The sequence below is a fragment of the Cyanistes caeruleus genome, chromosome 4 (assembly GCF_971803275.1).
Source record: "Cyanistes caeruleus chromosome 4, bCyaCae1.hap1.1, whole genome shotgun sequence".
In the NCBI taxonomy this organism is placed as follows: Eukaryota; Metazoa; Chordata; class Aves; order Passeriformes; family Paridae; genus Cyanistes; species Cyanistes caeruleus.
This window is the reverse complement of record NC_141704.1, coordinates 44,306,417-44,327,957: the sequence shown is the minus strand read 5'-3', so window position 1 is coordinate 44,327,957 and position 21,541 is coordinate 44,306,417. Positions and strand designations below refer to the sequence as shown.

The 21,541-nt window shown below is 37.1% G+C and overlaps 1 protein-coding gene across 18 annotated transcripts in view; it reads left to right on the top strand.

The window, feature by feature from the left end:
- The window catches only part of NAV3 (neuron navigator 3), a 504,955-nt gene that overhangs the window by 365,278 nt on the left and 118,136 nt on the right, over window positions 1–21,541 (top strand). For 8 of the 18 annotated variants that reach the window (XM_086884225.1, XM_086884224.1, XM_086884226.1 and 5 more), the window contains 4 exons: window positions 1,524–1,592; window positions 4,291–4,430; window positions 11,398–12,433; window positions 20,108–20,223. In XM_086884225.1, the coding sequence (XP_086740351.1) occupies window positions 1,524–1,592; window positions 4,291–4,430; window positions 11,398–12,433; window positions 20,108–20,223 (1,361 nt within the window). Of the gene's footprint in view, window positions 1–1,523; window positions 1,593–4,290; window positions 4,431–5,223; window positions 5,504–9,046; window positions 9,208–11,397; window positions 12,434–20,107; window positions 20,224–21,541 lie in introns of those variants that run through there. The other 10 variants (XM_086884227.1, XM_086884232.1, XM_086884231.1 and 7 more) reach the window with 4 other exon arrangements.

Below are 21,541 nucleotides of genomic sequence, written 5' to 3'. Positions count from 1 at the left end.
GTCATATAAAAAAAGCAGTTTGTCAGCATTACTCTGAAGATGTATGTCAGAGAATTGAATGCTGCTTTTACATATTGAATGATTCCTTTTTTGCCCTCTTAAGAGTGAAGTACTTTTCTTTCTTTTATATTCATCACATGCAAGTGTGTCATTTTTAATTGGGAGGAGTGGAAGCAGCTCTGAAACCATTTGTTGGGGTTTAATTTAGTAAAGTAGCAATAATCTCACATCCTATTCTAGTCTCAAATTGTCCTTTGGTTTGTGCCTTCTTCTTGCCCCTTTCCTGCACTGTCATAAAGGGAAGACCTTTCTTACCTGACAGCTTCTCCCACCTGGTTTACACTCAGGTCTGGCTGCTTCAGTGGGCTGGCAAATGTTAATTGCTTAACATTTTTATGGTAGACTCAACACCACCAGGTGCTTCTTAAAAGTATTGGCAGTCTCTAAAGCTGGGACCTAGAGCACTGTGGTTTGTGCTGCAACTCAGAAGAATTGCTGGAAGATGGAGAGCTCTGAGAAGCAAAAGAAATCTGTGACTATCAGAGTTTCTGCTTACTCAGTTGTTTGTGACTTCCTTAATAATTCAAGGAATTTGATGCTGTGATTGCACCTGCCTTATGCACCTGTCTACAGCCTTAGAGTGTGGATCCCAAAGGATGCACCTGTCTATAGAAACTGAAATTACCTGACAGAAAAATGTACCTTGGCCATACATTTGACATATCCCCTATGCAAATGTGTAAAAGATTAGAGGAAATAATTTGTTGCCTTGTAATGCCAGGTTGTTGGGAGTCAAAAGTAAAATACATTTTTTAGCCCTATAACATAGCATGTTTTCTGTTGCAGAAATGCCACTGGGATGCCTTAATAGACAAAGGTGCATTTCCCTATGGAATTTCACCATGGTCTAAGCACATGCCAGGGCTTTCTTAATGCAGCCTCTGATTCACTGCCTGGGTCATCACATATGTGACCTGTAACAGTAATAAAATTTGTGACAGGGTGCTTCTTCCATATAACTCTACTGTCAGGAGGGTCACTTGCTTTAGTGGGATTTCTGAGTTCACATTGGATTTGGTATAGAAAATCTGTTTCTAACAGCCCTGCTGTGAATCCAGTCAGGTTGCTGGAGAGACCAGTAGGAGTGTATTTGTGCTTAGTGCTTTCCATGGGGAAAAAAAAAAAAAAAAAAAAGGCACTATGTTTTAAAGTTCACGTTCTGTGTGAATTGAACTATACTTCAGGAATTCAGTCGCTGTGGAAATTTGCCCACTTTTTCTATTCATAAGATAATTTCTAGCAAATGAGACTTCTTATAACAATACCCATTATTTCATAACCTGTTCATTGCATCTCATAAAAACCTGCATGTTTACATTGTTTCATATTGTTGCCAGTTAATTTACATTTTCTATCCATGTTCGATATGCATTCTTTAACTCATCGTTTGCTGGTAAGTGTGTTCTTTCTATACATATTCAAAGAAATTCTTTAATTCAATTTCTCTGTTTCTTCTCATACAGTCTCACAGCCAGATATGCAACTCAGTCTAATCACAGTGGAATTGCAACCAGTCAAAAAAAGGCTTCTAGGTCAGTTAAATATCTCTAATTTATTGCTTGTTAGTGATACTCAAGCAAGTATATGCCCATTGATATTTTATCTTTTGGACTTAAGCAGACACTAAAAAATGTGTAATTTTTGTTATGTGTGCAAGCTTTGGAATGATGAGCTTTGCCACAGAAAAGCCTTGTATTAATTGGCTTTTGGCCAATTGGCTGATTTGTACTATATATTAGCAGTATTTCTGGTTGTTATGTATCCTGCATCTTTGTATTCTGCATGTAAAATATTGGATGTGAAGGATTAGTTGGTGATTTTAGTGCTCTGTTCTTTCTGGCTCAATTCCTGACTTTAGTCATGAGTGAAAAGAAGTTTGGGAGTCCACTCCAGTTCCCAATAGATGTTTTGCATGTATAGCAAACCCACCTGAAAGTTTGAGTTCACAGAGTCAAGTTTACACAGAAGCAAAATAGAGCAGAAATAAAGAATGACTTCCAAGATTTCTGCTCCATCAAGAGTAGCCTGCACACTATGCCCATGAATGAGAGGCTTTGTTTTGGCAGTGAATTTGACAGAGCTGTGTGTAGGAGCTGACTTGTTTCAGATTTTGTCAGTACTTTTAGTCTGTCATTTCCATGAGCACTAAAATCTACAAGCCAGATCGTAGAAGAAAGAAGCTGAGGTCTAAAGCTTACTCTTTTTTCTAGCTTTCTTTTTCTTTTTTTCCTTTGGAGGGGGAGGTGGATAATTAATGTGTTCATTAATTATACCATTGCTGTACAGTTCATTGGTGAAACCAATGAACTCTAAATTGCATAATCTACAATAAAGATTGCGTTTTGCAGTATAGAACACTAACACAATGTGAGTTGGTGATAGCTTGAAATGAGCTATACCATGGTCTAGTTGCTTTGCACCTGCGTTTATAGGTCTTTGTTTTCCTTATTGCTGATGCTCCTGTCTTGTCCACATTCAACATGTCAAAGTTAACAGTCTTATTGTCTAATACTTTAAATCTGTGGCAGTGTTTCCGAAGCCTGTTCAGAGGTATGTGACTTGTCCCTTATTTGTTATACTCTTTGCATTTCCTTACCTGCTTAACATGATTCTGCAAGAGCAATTTAAAACCTGAATTCAATTAAGAAAGTCAGCAAATGAGGTAAACTGGAAAGTGTGTAGAGAAAATGACCTCATGTATAATGTGCTTACTGTGGCAAGTTCTTGAATTCTGGCATACAGAATATATGCAGAACTATTTTGTATTTTAACAGAACAGATGAGTTTCTAGTGTTGCACATGCCTTTTCATTGCTTTTGTCATTACCTTTGACAAATGGTCTCAGGGCTCTTACTGCCTGTCAAATTAGGGTAATGAGAAGGAGCAAATGGATTTTTAAGTTTGTTTTAGTGCATTCTTCAGGGAACAGAAGATCACTCGAATTTACGGGTCACGGTAAGGGTTAGCATGCATACAGCTGCAGAGCAGAGACAGTCTGCTCTGGGCTCAGCACAGAGACTAGCAGGGCAGGCTGGCGGCCAGAATCAGCCATGAAAATAACCAGTGGATTCATTCTCTGAGGTTTAAACTGGTAAAGAAAGAGAATATGGAGTTGTTTGCATGTGTTTGCAAAGGAAAATAAAATTATTTGAGCATTTCTGTTATGCCAGTGTATTAAACAAACAGAAAAAGTTTGGAAAAAATCAAATGTTTTGTACTTCTTTGTAATGTGATCTTTTTTCCTTCCTTCTAATGCTGTTCTTTCATAATAAAGTGAAGCTAACAGAATTTGATAACTCTGGTGTAATTTGCACTGCCATTATTAAAACCATTCCAATAATCAAGAAACTGATGAGAGATGCTCTTCTGTGGCAAAAGCCTATGACTGATTTGAGCAATTAATTTTGTCTAAGAAATAAAACTGGAAAGGAGTGGGGTGTGCACAAAGGTGCTTCAGAAAGTTAGAAGTAGGTATGTAGTAAGGAATCTTAGAGCACAAAACAAATTTAAAAAGATGCAGGCTCACACATGCCAGAAACAAGAATCTACCTTTTCCTTCTCATAGCCACATAATAAGGCTCAGATGGTGGCAGCAAATACTAAGCAATGAACTGTAGAGTCTGTATACTTTATATACTTCTATCTAAAAGGTATAAATGCATCTGTATCCTCTAAAAATAAGATAAAATAAGTATTTTCAGTATTTTTCATTTTAAATACTAAGGTGGAAGTATTTTAGCAAATAGCCTTCTGAAAAATAACTGAAGAAGATAATTAAAAAGCCAGCTTTTATGCTAAACACAACTGTGAAAAAATTAATAGAGACACAAAATATTTCTCAAAAATGTATTGCTGTGCTTTCTAATCTATTTCTTTAATATTTCCTCTCCAAAAGTGACCTATTAATAAAGGTTGATATTGCACTTTAATGTTTTTCAGCGTGAATCTGTTTTAGCAATGTTAATGGCAAATGCAAAGCATCTTCTTACATGTCTTGTGACTCTAGAAAACATCTTTTTCCCTTTTGTGTGCATAGGGATAAGATTTAATTTTCATTTGTGGAGTCTAACTAATTTGAATCCTCCTGTTTGTTGTTGCTTCCTGAATTCATTTGGTTTAGTTGGTTTAAAATTGTGATCTGATATTTGCACACTGTCTCTGCTGTATGTTGTATTACATAAAAGGAACAGATTTCTCACTGGTTTCTCAATTATTTTCTCACCATTCCAGGCTTCCAGGACCCTCAAGGGTGCCAGCTGCAGGCAGCAGTACCAAAGTCCAGGGAGCTTCCAATTTAAATAGGAGAAGTCAGAGCTTTAACAGCATTGACAAAAACAAGCCTCCACAATATGCAAATGGAAATGAAAAAGGTAAGGGATTAAGGTTACTGAGTTTACTCTCCATAACACACAAGAAGGAAAAAACCCGAACCATCCACAAGGTCAAAGAAGCGAATGTGCTATTTGGACTTGGTAAGGAATATGGATGGAAACTGGGGCCTGAATTAGATCTTGTGGTTCAGTTGGGATTCAAGTTCAGATGCAAAAACTTTCAAGATGTTATATTTAATCCATCTTTGATGGAAATATCACAGGGTGACTTTTACAAAGTAAAAATTAATCCATATTGGATGCCTATAATCTTATTCCATATAAAAGTCTTCCCCAAAGGAATACTGCCATCATTTTCTGGGGAACTTGGCATCTTAGCCTCCAATGGAAAAGAATCAGAATATTAACTTGCATCAGAATGTTGCATGTATCTATTCTTTCAGAACCTGACCTAGTGTGTGTATAATACAGAATAAAGGATTGCAAGTGAAATGAAATTTTGCAGGGATTTGGGGATCCTTGTTACAATGAACTGAGTACCCTGGGTCCTTCTGTTTCTCTCACCCTGACTCTATTTTCCTGGAAAATGTGCCTCTTCAGGCTTTATCTCAAAAAGAATAATGCAAAAATGCAGCTTTCTGAGTTGTGTAACTAATCCATCCCCTTCCTCCCCTTCTTTTTCCCTTTGTGTAATGAACAGCATTTTATTCATATCTCTGGGTTAGAACCCAGTTGAAAATGATACAATATACATAGTACCCGTTCGCATCCTTGGGGTCTGTGGGAGGAACAAGTATGCAGTGAATGTTCTTCATCCAAGCAACAGGCAGCTATCCAGATTTTTTTTACAAAATTCTGATGAACATGCTTTGCCCCTAGCTGTATCTGAAGATATAAAACCATCCTTTCAATAGTTATTTCTTTATTTTTACTATCAGGATTGAATGTTTCACATAGTTCTATAGTGGCTTTATTTTATCAAGGACTTGCTTGTGTCAAGACATCCAAGCTAAAACTAGAGAAAGATCAGAGTGAAAGCTGAGCACACACTGTATAGTTCACAAATACGATAGTGAAGTTATGAAGCAGGAGATGTGGCTACTTGAGTGAAGGTATGTACAGCAGTTTAGGCTTCAGAATTGCATCATAATGTTGACATGTTTGCTACTGAAATATGTGAGAATTAAATGATTCAAGGTGAGGCATGAATGTAGATAATAATATTCTGAGCTCATTACTTGGAAACTGTATTTTGATTGCTAAGGCTTGCATTGTATTGTATATTTCTGTGACTTATTGCATGATCTATTTCTTTAGTCCTCCATTTCTTTACAGCAGAGAATGAGAACCTTGATGAGGTTTTTTAGTGAAGTCACCACTTGTAAGAGAATAAGGGGTGGCTTTTTTTGTAAAGTCAATCAATTAATTTAACAGAAAATATGAAGATGTAATGCTGCATGTCTACAGAATACTGTATTTGAGATGTTTCCATGTTGGTTTTTTCCCTATCAAAACAGAAGAATGGATGAAAAAACATTAATTTTACATGACAAACAAAGATAAATACAAGTTTGTTTTAGGGTATAAAGCAGAAGTTCATTAGAGAAAATGACTGCTCTGAATACAAGGATAGCAAAGTGATATTCTTTCATAATATCCTAAAAGAACAGAGGAACCTGTATTTGAGTACACTGTGCTCTACTTTTCCTAAAGAGAAAAATAACCATGCCGTGCTATATTTTAAACTTAGTTATTATAGTGGCTAATTTTTGAATATGACAATGAGATTTTCAGGTACTTTTTAAATATTTTTAAAAACATTTTAGGATGTTCTGTAACCTGAGAGTTTTTGAAGAATCAAGCTTCAACCTTTACAATAGTAACAATATAAAAAAATATAAAATCTGTCTTTTTTAAAAAATAGTGTCACCATACATTAACAAACTGATATTTCCCTACAGTGCAGAACCAATAAAAGACCTTATATTTCAATTTTTGCTTCTGATGCAGATGCTTGGAGCAAGATAACTTTACCAGCTTTTTTTGAACAGATGCACAGACCATATGCCCTAATTTCTAAAACAAAGAGATGACTTGTGCTAAGTAAATAACTGTTAGATACTGGGACCATCACACCTCTTCAAGGACAGACCATTGTTGTTGCATTTTTCTCTGCTGTACACCTTCCTGTATGTGTAATAAGGAGACCTCAGAAAATATATACAGCATAAGGTTTTTTTTTTAATATCCAGTTATAGGTAGCACTTGTAATCCTTTCCTGCATAACACGGTCACTCAGTCCCAGTGGGGAGTGAATATGTAGTCACAGAGTTAAAGGAGACCCGAAGGTGATCCAAAAGAAGATGTGATATCAGCCTCTTATTTAGTATTCCATTATTTAGTCTCTCATTGATATGATCTCCTTTGAATGTTGCTTAGGGAGTAGTTAACTCAGTAAGAAACCTGGCTCCCCGATAAAATGCAGGTTTGCTCTTTAGTAAGCAGAGCAGTTTTCACTAAACCTGATCCATTTTGTGACACAGGTAACTGTGTAGCTCTGGTTAAAACTGAATTTTTTTTTTTTTTTTTTTTTTTGGCTGGACTTTGCAGCTTTCAGGATTCTTTCAGGAAATTTTCTTCTTTCAGGAAATTTCAATTTCAAGGAACATGCCTGTTTTTAGACGCAACAGATTTATCTGCTTCTGATTTAATAATATAAAGATAGAAATAAAACCAGGAAAATTAAACTATTTAAATGATGTCATTATTCAGATTGCTAATAAATGTGCTAAAAACAGCACATTTTGAGTACAGCAAAGAAATAATGTTTTAATTAATGCCACATTTTTAAAACAAATCTTTACCCCTTAGATCTTAAAAACAGTGTATTTGAACACTGATGAAGGTCTCTATGTCATAGAGTTGTATTTCCAGCTTTTCAACATTATTCAGTGATAAAAGATTGTGTTTCTGTTTCCTCCAAACTCAGTTTAAACAGTACTTGTTTATCTTGCCCGTTTAAACTCCGAGAAACTCTGCCCTGGAACTCTATTTTGTGATGGTGCTGATGCAAATTGTTCATCTCTGGTCAGTATGTACATCCATAGCTAGTTTGTGTATGTTTCTCCTGGTGCCACTATTTTTCCAGTTGTCCCTGGTGGTGCTCTCTTCTTGTGCTGATAAGGGGTAGCTACTTTCTCATGGACAGCTAGAAAGGGGCAGTTGAGCAAGCTGAATTATTTCAACCTCCCATTCCTTCAAACATTTTTATAGCAGCCCTTTGCAACTCTTCCATTCTCTACTAACCTTTTTTATTATGACTGACTAAAAATGGATAATGTGGACACCTGCTACAGAATATTTAGATTATTTTACGTAACTTTGCTGCAGTGGAGGAGCTGTTGTTAAGGGGTTCTGTTCTCCAGCAGCACAGAACACAGTAAAGGTCACAGATAAGAAGACAAAGGAGGTTGATTATGTACTGGGCCCAAACTCAACTCTTTATATGTCCTTTATTACAGCCTGTGAAAAGTGGATTTGAAAATGTCCATTCAGTCGTTCTGGTCTTGCTGGGTTATGATAGAAATTTCTCTTTTTGCATTGAATATCAGACGGTGTTGAGTTCCTGCCGTGCTTTTACAGTGGAGGTTGTGCTCTGAAGCACGGAGTTCTCAAGCAGAATGCAAAACTGTTTCACCAGAAGCTGACTATGCATCCCAGGAATAAGGGGTTAAACCTGACTTACAAGACTGACTTGTAAAATTTCGTTTACAGAAATAAATCCTTTTTATAGGTTGGGTTCACTCTGTCTCAAACTCACCACGAGGTGGGGACAGGTTTCACGTAATGAGCAGCTAAAGCCAAGCCCAATTGAACACACAGAAAGCAGTTAATTGTGTGCAGCTTCAAGTAATGCATTTGTGCTGAAGGTGAGGGGGAATAGATCTTTTAATTCCACATTTTTAAACATACAGACAGGTTGCCAATATTTCCTGAGAGCATGCAGTTCATATTCCTTGCAGAAATATTAAGGATGCCCTTTAAATTGAAGGTTAATGACAAGCTAAAATTCTCTGTAATTTTTTTTTGCTATTTATAATTTGTGACGTAGAGCTCAAGTAAATACCAGTGGGTCCAGGAACCTGAATTTTTTTTGCTGTATATGTAGCAGAACAAAATGCTGATGAAACAGTAAATACACTTCTTTTTACATTTTACCCCTCAATAAGCTCAATATTATACATCTGGAAATATGGCAAGGCAGGCATTCCTCTTTTCAATCAGAACACCAGAACACTTTTTTTTTTTTTTTTACTTTTTTCTTTCCCTTTTTTTTGGTATTAAATCTAATAGCCTGAAGCCATAAATATGTAACATAAGTAATACAACAGAATATAGTGGCATCCCACTGTTCACAGATTGTTACATGTATTATGCATCAGCTTTGCATATTCTTATGGTGAATCGTTCTTCTACAAAACTATTGTTATAGCTTAATACCCCAATCCTCCTGTGTATTTAGGGTTAGCTTAGTGCAAGGCAAGATGTGTGCAAGTGCACACCCACTTTTCAGTTATCAGCCCTGTGGCTGATTGCTGGTATAAATTAAGAAAGCCTGAGGGCTACAGTAATTTCCAACAGCTGTGCTCGGCCCCAGGCTCTCTTATATCATGTGAGGCTCACTAGACAAGAACAGGGGCCCAGCCATAATTCCTGCCTTGCTCCCGAGGGATCAGCTATGCAGCTGCCCACCAAAGGTGCAACCTGGAGCCCAGGAAAATGCTGTAACTTCATCTGTCACAAAAAATACTCTGAAGTAAGCTTTACCAGTTAATGTTTTCTTGCTTGGAACAGGATTTGTCAGAGCTGCTTGAAACCTTTTGTGAAGGTGGAATGAGCTCATTTACAGAATCACAGAATGTGTCAGGTTGGAAGGACCACAGTGGGTCATCTGGTCCCACCCCCTGCTTAAGCAGGGTCATCCAAGCACAGTGAACATGGGTTTATCCAGATGGCTTTTTAGTATCTCCAGTGAGGGAGACTTCATGACCTCTGGGCAATCTGCTCCAGTTCTCAGTCACCTACAAAGTAACAAAGTCCTTCACATATTCGGGAGGAACTTTATGTGCATCAGGGTCTTCCTGTTGTCCCTTATTTGATTGCTGGCACCAGTGGAGAAAAGCCTGACTTGATACCCTCCCTCTAGATACTTGTATACATTGATGAGGTCCCTTCTCATCTCTTCTGGAGGCTGAATAAGCCCAACTCTCCCAGCCTGGGAACCCTCCATCTCGCAGGAGAGATGCTCCAATCCCTTCATCATCTTTGTCACCCATGTAGTGCTGTGACATTTGCATACCAGGCTGAAGAGCACACAAAAAAGCACTGGGCAGATGGAATTATATTAGCATCTATTAAGGTAGAGATGATTGGCTTAATGGAACTAGTTGCTAATAGAATTAAGCAAGTAAAAAAGTTACACGTTGTCATGTTACTTTTGCTCTGATTTTTGAAAAATATTTTTAAACTAGAACTTCTTAATGCTATTCAGAGCAGTAAATTTTGCTATGTTTGCATTCTCTTTGTTAAAGGAAAAACAGCTTCACTTTCAGTGTTCTCAAAATTCTGCCTTTCCTGAATGTATTAGCAGCCTTCAGACTTCCAGATGGGTAGTTGAATCTTTACTTGAGGTTTAGGGCTGAGACTGCAAAAATGAAAACGGTGCATACCTTCATACTCTGTGCTGAAGGGACAACTGTCCTCAGCATTCTCATCTATGATATTATTCAGACAGGGGGCCCCAAGGTATGACACACTATGTGTATATGCAAAGCATCGAGCACTCTTTTTGTCATTACACAAACTGTATTTGCACTGTGTGTTTCATGGGCTTTTTGTAGTACAGAATCCAATATATTATAGACCAACTTACATCTAATTCCCCAGCAGTCCTGATACTGAATGGCACAGCAAGATATATCCACTAAAATGTATGTCAGCTGCAGAAATAGCTATGTACCACATGATTTGATTGCCATTACCACTTCATTTCTCTGGTGTTTCAGAGTGATAGTGTTTATATATTCAGATATGTCTTGGGAATCTGAACTTCATACAGAAGAGCTTAACCCTTTCATGCACTGGTCTATTTCAGTTAACAAGGCTAGATGAAGAAAATCACAGCTATTGCATAGTTGGATTCTTGCAGAAGGAGCCTTATTCTCATTCATTCTTGAAGATCTACCGAAGTTCCTAGATTATGCATATTTAGTGAAGTGACAGAGCCTTCTGTACCTGCCTGAGTTCAGAACAAAACCAACTATCAACATTGCTGTATCCGTGCAGATGATATATCATTGTAACTTTCAAGTACTGACACTGGTGAAATTGTTGATAAAATTGTTTCCTACCTATGAACGTGTACTGAGATAAGTTCCTGAAGTGTGCTGCTAAATATTGTTAATAGTTCTTAAAACTAAAAAAATGTATTTTCACCAGCCTTTTTTGCTTTTATGACTATTGATTTTATCCATTTAATTTCAGTATTACTGAGTCCTTCTCTTCTTGCCCAAAATCTTAGCTTTCTAGCACATAATTGTCATTCACTAAATATCAAACCTCTCTTTGTCCAATTTTATTTTTCTGCCATAACTGTAGAATTCTTGTTTTTCTTCTTCAGTGTTTCGTTATGAACAAGTGATTGGAAGAATTTATTTATTACAGTTTAAAAAACAAAATCTTAACTTGGAAGGCTTGATTTGCATAATAAATTTGTTGTAGCAGAGGTGTTTCTGAGGTGCTTTCTTGGACTTGTGGAAGTGTCAAACACTGTGATAATGAAGGAAAGAAAGGTGTATTCTATTAGTCTCCTTCATGTTCCATGCATATATAAATTGTTTATTCTAGTTCACATGTGTGTTTGAAATGCCAGGGGAGTATGACATCACCTTCAAGCAGGAGATGTGAGAGTAACTATACCACTATGGTTTTTGTGTTTTTTAAACAGATTCACCAAAAGGCCCTCACCCCTCTGCAGGCATGAATGGAAATGTGCAGCATCCCACCAGCACCGGGCAGCAGCAGGTCTCTGCCATACCCTCTCCAAGTGCCAGCAAGCCTTGGCGCAGCAAATCCATGAATGTCAAACACAGCGCGACCTCTACCATGCTGTCTGTGAAGCAGCCCAGTCCCGCAACCTCCCCTACTCCAACTTCAGACAGGCTCAAGCCACCCCCTTCTGAAGGTGTGAAGCCCCCTTCATCTGGACAAAAATCTATGCTGGAAAAATTCAAGCTGGTTAATGCTAGGACAGCTCTGAGACCTCCTTTGTCACTGAGCTCGGGACCCAGTGACAGTGGGAGAGAGGATGACAACTTCTCAGAGTGTGGTGAAATGGATGTCTTAAGTGGTGGGGTGAACAGCGGCGGCTCCACAAGTAGCAGTCCCAAAGTATCACCGAAGTTAACCCCTCCGAAAGCTGGCAGCAAAAATCTCAGCAATAAAAAGTCTTTGCTACAGCCAAAGGACAAAGAGGAAAAGAACAGGGACAAAAACAAAGTTTGCACTGAGAAAGCAGTCAAGGAAGAGAAGGATCAGGTCATTGAGTCATCTACAAAGAAGAGCTCAAAAATTGCAAGCTTAATCCCAAAGGGAAGCAAGACAGCAGCAGCCAAGAAAGAGAGTTTGATATCATCTTCTAGTGGGATCCCAAAACCTGGATCCAAGGTGCAAACAGCAAAGCAGAGCACTTCCTCCACATGCACAGGGAGTAAGGAGGTTGAAAAACTGAGGACTACAAAAGGAAACCAGTCCCAGTCAACACCAAAATCTCAGCTTAGTGAGAAGGCTTCTCCTTCCTCTGGTCTTGCTTCTTCTGAAGGGAAGGAACCAAGTGCTGCTCTCACCCCAGGATCCTCCATTGGTCTGTCAGCCTCGATGGCTGCAGGCAGTGGCCAAGGCACAGGAAATGGTGCAGTCCAGCTTCCTCAGCAACAGCAATACAGCCACCCCAACACTGCCACGATAGCTCCTTTCATTTATAGGTAAGATCATGGAGGAAAACTGGGGTTTGTGATACCATTTAGGAAAGAGAGCTAAAAGGGATAAAGTAATGGTTGATCACCCTGTTATCCCTCAGGTTCTGTCACAGCGTCATGCCAATGTTTTCCTAATACTATTTTTTAATTAATGTTACTGTATGAACAATCTCTTACAAGACCTCTGAGTCTTTACCTTGTACAAAAGCAATCCACTGCAAATATTTGCCATTTAACATTCAGGGTGTTTTGATTAGAAGTACAGATCATGTGGTACATTCTCTGTGCTGCTTTTGAAAGGTCACGGCTGAGTCAGGTTTCTAGTGTGAATATTCTTGTTTTCATTCTAAGAACCTCAAAATCTATTTGCTGATATCAGATAATATTTGCTTGGAATTCACCATTCTTTGAAAAGATCATAAAATAAACACCTGATGTTTTCAGAATGTGTAACAGTACTGGTAGATATTTGAAGAAAAAAGCATATACAAACTTATTAAAAAATATTTCAACAGTTTGTGTAGATAGAAAAGGTTGCTGTTTGCTATTTTTTTCCTGTTTAGTTTTTTGCATGAAATAGGTGTAGATGAACTCCCTGCAGACAGTTAATTTTTACAGGCAATAGAAACTCTTAAGAGGGCCAAGGCTCTGGAAAAGAAGAATGAACAGCTAAATGTACCAGCATTTCTCTGAATTTATTTTGCTATCTGATAGAGCAGTTGAAGAGAAGTTGGGAGATTCGTTGTACAGCTCAGAAGACTGAAAAAGATTGTAGAAAGATTGACGGGCTGATTTAAATAATGTTTTCAGATGTCAGCTGTTGGAAGGCTTTAGCTACAGTTGTGGGTAAATTTAACATCTGATAAAATGACAAATACATTATTAAGTAAAATATACTGCCAGTTTTTGTTAGTGACTAGTAATGTGGATAATCTTGGCTAAAGATTAAAGAGGTGATGAAGTAGACTCTGAGGAAGTATATATATCATTACACTCAACTAAACATAGCTTCAAAACCAATCTGGATGACTGATAAATTCAGAAAATCATATGGAAGGAAGAAAAGGCTCAGGATGGGTTATATTTATTCTAATATGCAGTGGAGCCTCTTGAGTTTCAATTAGATGTATCACTGGACACATTTAATATGCATGTGACTATCTGGAATAACCACAGTGGTGCAGAGGATTTGTGGTGTGGTACATGGGACAGCTTACACATGTGTTGGGGTGCATACATAAGGAGAGAGGAAAAGGAGCTGTGCTTTGCATTCAGATGTATGTCCTGCTTAATGGCTATTTTACTGCTTATTGATGCCATTTCATTGCATGATGGAGATGTCTTAGGTTTTTTTAAAGCTTCATCGTGAAGCAGTATGAATTTTGTATTTTAAAGGGTGATAGAAGCATGCATCTTCCAGTAATATTTCTTGTTAATAATTGTCTCTTTGCTTCAAACAAACAGCAAAGGAGACTGTATTTGAAGTAAAATCTCACATGAAAATACAATTCTTAGAGCCAGTGTCTGATCTCAAAATGCCATAAAATCAGAGTAAAAGACTGTCTTTGATGAGGTTGCTTCAATATGTATCTCTCTAACTGAGTGCAGTCTGACTAAAAAATACACAGTGACTGAATTTCATAAAAATCTCGATGGCTTTGTAATACTACACAATGATTTAATAGAAAAATATAAATACAACCAAGGATAAAATATTCAAATTTTCAGAGTTGGCATATTTATTTCTGTGGGTATATGGTAAGTGGAAATAAGCAAGAGCTGGGGTACTGTGTTTACATTTTTTGTTCTTCAACTTAATTGTTTTCAAAGCAATCACCACAAATAATACACAGAAGTTTCAAGTGCTCTTTTTAACAGCTTTATATGAGTTAGTAAAAATTGATTACCATTTAGACTATCAGGGTTGTTTTTTTTTCCAGCTACAAGGAATATCTATGCTCTGTGAATATGTACTTCAGTCATTCTAAAAAATGACAATAAAATGTAGTAAAAATACAGTGCTTTTCTCAGAATCTTGTAATATACTTGTTTGATCTTTTTAGACCATTAGCACAAGCATAAGTAAGCTAGTGCTTTCTTGATTTATTGCTGATACCTGCACATGGAATGAAATTGAAATATTGAACACATTGAAATATTTTTTTTGTTAACCAAGAGGATATTACTGTAGATTTGTGAGCAAAAGGAGGTATTCCAAGGAGGTTTTTTAGACTGCCATGTATTTTCCTTAAATATTGCAAACCTATAATAGCTATTAATAGTCATGTTTTCAAGTAGTCTGTACTTTTTTAATGGACAGTAAATAGTTTTAAATACTGTTTTACTGGGAGGTTCTCAAGTGGGATAGTGCACTATTCAACTTTGCAGTCTTGGTGCTTTTCCCTGTCTGATATCACATCATATTTTTATTCCTCTTAAACACCTGACATTGAAATTCATATGAGATTATAACCTCTTCAAAGTTTAACAGCAACAGTCAGAGTTACATTTGAAATTATCTAAATGGGTATAATTTAAATTCTTCAATTCTACCAGAAAGTGAGTATTTATTTTCAAATGTGGCTTTGAATATATTATTTACAGCCCCCATGTGTCCCCTCTCAAGTTGACTGCAGGGTCCAACCGATGTATGACTGTATGAAGAAGATGTAATTTATTTCCCAGAAAGCTTGATAAGAGAGATACAATAGGAAGGTATAAGAGACTGTATAATTGTTTAAAGTATACCAATCACTACTTAAAATTACACATTCTTCTACTTAAACAGAATTGTAGGAGGCTGGAAATTGTGCCGTTTTCCCGAGTCCCTTAAACTTGTATTGAAATTTGCCTTAGAATTTAGCTGTCTTGCTAGTAGTGCTTAAATTTCAAATGGAGAAGAATAACACAGAAGTTTAATACTTACTAGGCTACGGTGCAAATGGGAGGAAAATAGGTATATTAATGACAAAAAAAGAAATCCTACTGAATTTCAGTAGGAGAACATTGGGTTGTAACTGGATGCATATACTGCATTTCAGCTTTATTTTATTAGCTCCTCCAGTAACCACTGTAGGGGCATAGTTGGTCTCTTTCCCATGGCAGAGATACAGAATCTAAAGCTCTCAAATCCCAGGGCTTGTGTTGCTGAGGAATTGCTTACTACCTGAAATATTGAAAGTGTAGAAATTGATGCAGAGAATTAGCTGACTACTCATCATCCCAAGCTGCCCTTCTATGTGTGCATTGCTTAAATTTACATTTTTTCAGCTAAGTTTCAGTTTGACGATAGCAACATCTGGAAGAAGTTTCAGCAGTGGCTGAATTGCAGCCTTGCAGAGATATTCTTTCTGTTTTAATGCTGTACTACAAATATCAGTTTGGCACTTCTTTAGTCCCTGCGGAGTAAGAAACTGGTAACTTCAGCTACCTAATATATTGGTGTAGAGAAGATGTTGCCAGACTTCTCTGAAGTACAGGGTGAAAGGATAAGAGGTAACATATGCAAGTTACAGCAGGAGAGGTGCTGACTGAAAGTTTTAAAAAAATGGTTTTAGTGTGAGGGTGGTGAAACACTTGGTGCAGGCTGTGGAGCGGAGTTGTGGAATCTCTGTCCTTGGGCATGCCCAGGATCCAACAAATCAAGGCTTTGAGAAACTTAATGTGACCAGACCCTCTTTAAGAAAGTCATTGGACCAGATGGCTCCTGAAACATCTTTCTGATCTCAATTACTTTATGATTCTGTAGGGACTAAAGTATTCAATAGATAGGTCAGAAAAAGAACACATCAGTGTAATAAATGAACATGTTACTGGTCACTGAAACTTTCTTCCCAGCTCCTTTACTCCATGGTGATTAACACAATTCTTTTACTAGGCCATAGCTTCAAGGGTGAGCAGGATGTTCAGAGCAGTGACAGATGGGAAGGAGGATATAATCTGGTTTTATCTCTGGAAGTTCAGTGAAATTCAATTCCAGATGTCTATTCAGGGTGTTTTTATACAGGCTTAAGGAAAAAATTATATGACACTTCAAGGATCCTGCAACCATAACGTGTGCAGGGTTTCTTGAAGCCCTACTGATTGATGTCCAGTCTTAATGGCCAGAAGCTACTTCTGTGTCATTGATTGTGGAGTTGAAACGAAGTTTGCAGAAAAAAAGATTAGTTCAGTTAATTGTGTTTGTTAATAATAGATTACATTGCTAAACGCACTTTCTTCAATAAAGTGAGAACTCGAAGTCACACTACAGTGCTTTATTGATTCCTGTTATTTACACTGCTGCTGTAAAAATAAAGCAACAGTCACTACCAAAGGTTTGCAGTCGTAGGTAGCACTAAAGATAGCTACTCCCCAGTTTCACTTGTACCAAATACATGGTCTTTAGACAAATCCTCCTATTTTTCCATGACCGATTTTCAAGTAATTGTGCAATTAAAGTTTTCATTGTAGAGGTGTTAGTTTAAGAGATGGGAAGAAGCATAATAATTGAAGAAATTATTATAAACACATATTTGATTAATTGTCCTTTGACTGAAAAAGGTGTTTTCCTTCTCTTTGACTGCTCTTTTTAAATACAGGGGGGAATAATCCCATCCCCTTCCTTCTCTTCTGTGAGCCTAAACCAAATCAACTCTTCCTGGTTTTGTGCCTGTTTTTTTTGTTGGTTTGTTTGGGTTTTTTTCCCAGAAGGGTTTCTTCTTCCCCATGAACATCCCAGTAGCCCTTCCTTGCATCTGTTCCCAATTTAACTCACAATTCTTGAACATGGGTGATGGAACTGCTCATATTGCAGATGTGGTTCTGCCAGTCTGTTACGCTGACAGTGATACACATTCAAGACAGCTGCATCTCAGAGAGATGTTGGAAAAATGCCATCATATTCATCTGATATCTTTTGGAATGTCATCTAAAAAGCAAACAAATCTTTGATGTTATCTGTGTTTATCTAAGGTTGGCTATTTCGTTAGAGACAGGAAATGACTGACTGTGTTAGAGACCACTTATTAAGTAGTGTTTCAAATTCTGTTCCTAATTACCCCATACAGGCTCATTTTAATCAGAATGAATAAGCTTGTGCAGGTCTGACTGAAAGAAGGATATGTCCCATTAAGTGAGTTTGATACTCTTACAAATAGGTAGCATGTAACTCAGTGGGCTGGGGATAAATATATTCTCTGATTGCCGTGATTAAAATAGAAACAGATTATCCTGTTTTTCATGAAGGTTGCCTAAACTAACCTGCACTGTAGATGCACAGCACTGGAAGAAATATCACTGGGCTGGCTTTGACCAAACTGAAATTCTTTTCCCTTTTCTTGATATCAAGAGAGATGCAAGAATTTAATTATATTTAAGGCAGTGGGCTGTGAATAGGTAGAGGATGGAGGCTCATTCATTAAGGCCAGTGTGCAAGGTTAATGAGAAGATCACTTAATTTGCTGTTTACTTGCTTAGAGCTTAATCTGTGCTGCAGTCCTGCAGCAATCACTTGAGTCGTTCATGGGATTAATACATCCCACAGAAAGACATTAAAGCCAAAAGTATAGAAGACAAAGCTCATAATTTCATTTCCCATTGGAAGAGACTTTTATGTTCTTGGTCCAATGTATCACAACCTACAATGGGCCCACAGCAACGCAACTTAAAGTTTTAGGTACCCAGTGTGTACCTTAGGCCTCCTTGTTCCCCAAGAGCCCCAAAATCCTACATCGTTTTGCCTGGAAATCTTTCACCCCTAGTCTAGTCTTTCACCATTCTCAGTGCACCTGAGCTAAGCTCGATTCCAGAGAAAATCAGGGCCTTGGCCATCGTGCATGAAAAGGCAGGACTGGTGTGTAGGTGCTGGGAGCCAGCAGCCCCCTGGAGACGTTGTAGAAAGAGAGCTACTTGTGAGACTTGTTGCCTTTTCTCTCCTTGCAGTACCTCCATTGCAGCTGCCCAAGGGTAGGTGCTTTCTAGTCCTTCTGTACCACAACAAATAACCACTTCTCTCAAGTAAGCAGGACTTAGGTTGCTGTGAAATCCATAGTCCTCCATAAGACTTCTGTTGTTTCCTCAGACAATCAAAATTTTAACAATTTAAAGCCCTTTGGGAAAGCAAGCAGGACTGTGGAATTTCAGAGTTGTTCACTGCAGAGGGATAGAGTGAGCTCCTTTTTTACTTAGGAGGCTTTTCACTTGAGCATCAAATGTAAAAACTACTTTCAAGGTTGGCAGGACATAGTTAACCTTGCAACATGTGCTGAGCTTGTGTTTCCAGTAGTGTGTGACAGACAAGAACCAGAAACAGTTTTTTATAGAGCAGTTGTCTGTTTTCATCATCTCAAAAGTACAGAAATTGGTAAGAAAACAATGCATCTATTCAGGCAAAATTTACCTTTCTGTTTCTGAATTGAATGATTCTCATCAATGATTCAACCATGTCTGTACTTGTGCTGTTCTTTGTGCAGACACCTGTTTCCTCATCTATTGTTATGAATTACTGAACAAATCCATTCAGTAAATTTAAAGAAAGCATTAACTGGAAATTTATTTTATAGAATAAGTTGCTATAAAATTATTTTGAGAGCTAAATCACTGTTTTTATGGGTTTTATTTATAAAATACAGATACATCACACAGTTAAATGTCTATTTTTTAAGTTTAGTTGATCAGTAGAAACACTTTATGGTTTCCAATGATCCAATTCACTTTATGGTGAATTTTGAAAATTGAACTATAACTGTCACATTTTAAAATCAGGATATAAATATTTCACCAGTCTTTTAATAAATCAGAAGAGTGAGTGCTATTAATGTCAAGAAAGCTGTAAGAACTTAAGCTCTAACGGAAGATCTTTTAAAATTTTATTTCATAAAGTGGCTATTTTATCTTCAGATGTGTTCTTTTACTGTGTACACATGTTGCTATTTAGTGGCAACATAGTTCAGCAGTTCCAGTGTAAAACAGATTCTACAGCTGTTCCTTAAGAAGAGGCAATAGGTGTGTGAGATATTTTTTTATTATAATCGGTGTGCTCATGTATTTATTGCTATTTACCTTCATATAACAGAAAGTAACTGTATTCAATGAGGAGTTCCCATTATAATTATCACTGATATTCACAGAAATATACCCTCAAAGAAAATATGAGCTATTTGTTAGAAAGTTAATGGAAAAACTTGTATTATCCCATTCCCCAGGGTTATATAAGGGACTTTATCAAAAGAAGATGCACATAGATTTAAATATCTGGGCCAAATTTCCATCCAGTCTTGCATAAGCTTTTTCCCTTATGGCCTTTCTCACTTAATATTTCATCAATTACAAGTTTTTATTTCCTTTATGTATTTGCAGCAATGTGACTTAACCAATGTAAATGAATTCTGATTAGATCTGTTTGAAAAATCCTGCAAAAAAATAATAAAAAAATTAGGGAAAAAAATGGCTTCAAATTTCACAGAATGGACTGTAAGTTGTTCCTGCAGAGAGAGAGGGAGAGAAAGAGAGAGAGAGAGAAAGCCTAGTTGCTTGTACATTTGTGTAGCTGGACTTAAGCTACCATAATAAGAATGTCACAAAAATTATATTTTCACCCTATGGTGATATAATTCTAGATGGAGCTACAAGTAGCACTTTTTTCCATGAGTACATGAATGATAGATAATAATAATAATCAATCTTCTTGCTTGATTTCAGAACTCTCTCAGAAAATGACAGTACCTCTTTACCACCTACTGACTCCTGTACCAGTCCTACTAAAATGGATTTGTCGTTTAGTAAAACTGCCAAACAGTGCCTAGAGGAGATATCTGGTGAGTAACAATAAGTCAGAAGAAGACTGTGAACTTCTTTATTTACATTTGTTTCTTACCATGAGCTTTGTAATGGGTTGAAATAATACTTCTGACCTCTAATCATGGGTGGTATTAGATACAGAGAGAATTTAGGTGATGCATATTTTGTGCTTTAAATCCACTGTTATCTATTTGAACTAGTTCCTTCTGCTCAAATACCCTCTTCATCATTTTGCAGAAACTGGACTTTCACAGTCTAGGCTTTCGTGAAATTTATATTTTATTTAATTATACTGAATGTTCCAAGAGGAGCAGTGGAAAGTAAACTTCAGAAAGTTTAACACTCTCATTTAATAACATCAAATTAAATCATAACATCAGAACTGAGACATAATTTACATAATATAGACATTACTTCTAAAAATGAATCTGTATTCAGAAAACAAGTGAGTCCTTACTATTGTACCTGACCTGTAAGCTGCTGCTAGAGCTAAGCTGCTACTGGTTGTGTTACAAGGAATTCCTTGTAAATGTGGATTAAAGTCCTTACTGGGTTACAAAGATGAAGGGATGGGGTGTTTCAGTCATATTAGAATAATTCCTTTGAAGTCAACAGAACCACGCTGAGTTACATCAGCATTGGATCTGGCCATGAGTCTGCCTGTGGATGCAAAAAGCAAAGTGTGCCACAGCTCACTTTCTTATCAGGACTGAATTGTACTGCAGGGTTGTGTGCAAGTTGTTCCAAAGGGACTCTGCAAGAGCTGTTACTTGGGGTTTCAGGGTTTATTTTTGCTATTGCTTTGTTTTGTTTTTCATTAGCATCCTTACTCTTACAATTTTACAAAAATAAAAGGTGATATCCTGTCTTGCTGGTTTTACCTATGGTTTTGGCCCTTTATCACAAATTTTTAACATTTAGACGGATTTATGAGTCATGTGGTTCTTCTCAAACAGGATATAACTCACTTAAAGTATTAATTTGACACATCAGTCTAAAATTATCTTTACACCAGAAGGGAAATCAGATGCCCAGGATTTATGGGGACTGTCTTGACGTTTAGCTGACTCATACTGAAAAAGGTTTTGTCCTGGTTTGTCTCAGTCCCTTTGGAAGTTTTCTAACATCCGTTATTTGCACAGCCAGCTTCTGTGATAAATATGTCACTCTGAAACATGGTGAAATATTCTTTGGGGTGATGCATACCTGTTAAAATATGAAATTATCTTTAATTATTCCAGAAATTGAATTCCTTGGTCTAATATATATAAGGAGTTTAATTGAAACACTTACTACAAATCAAGAGATGCTAGAAAAAACCCAAACAATTCAATA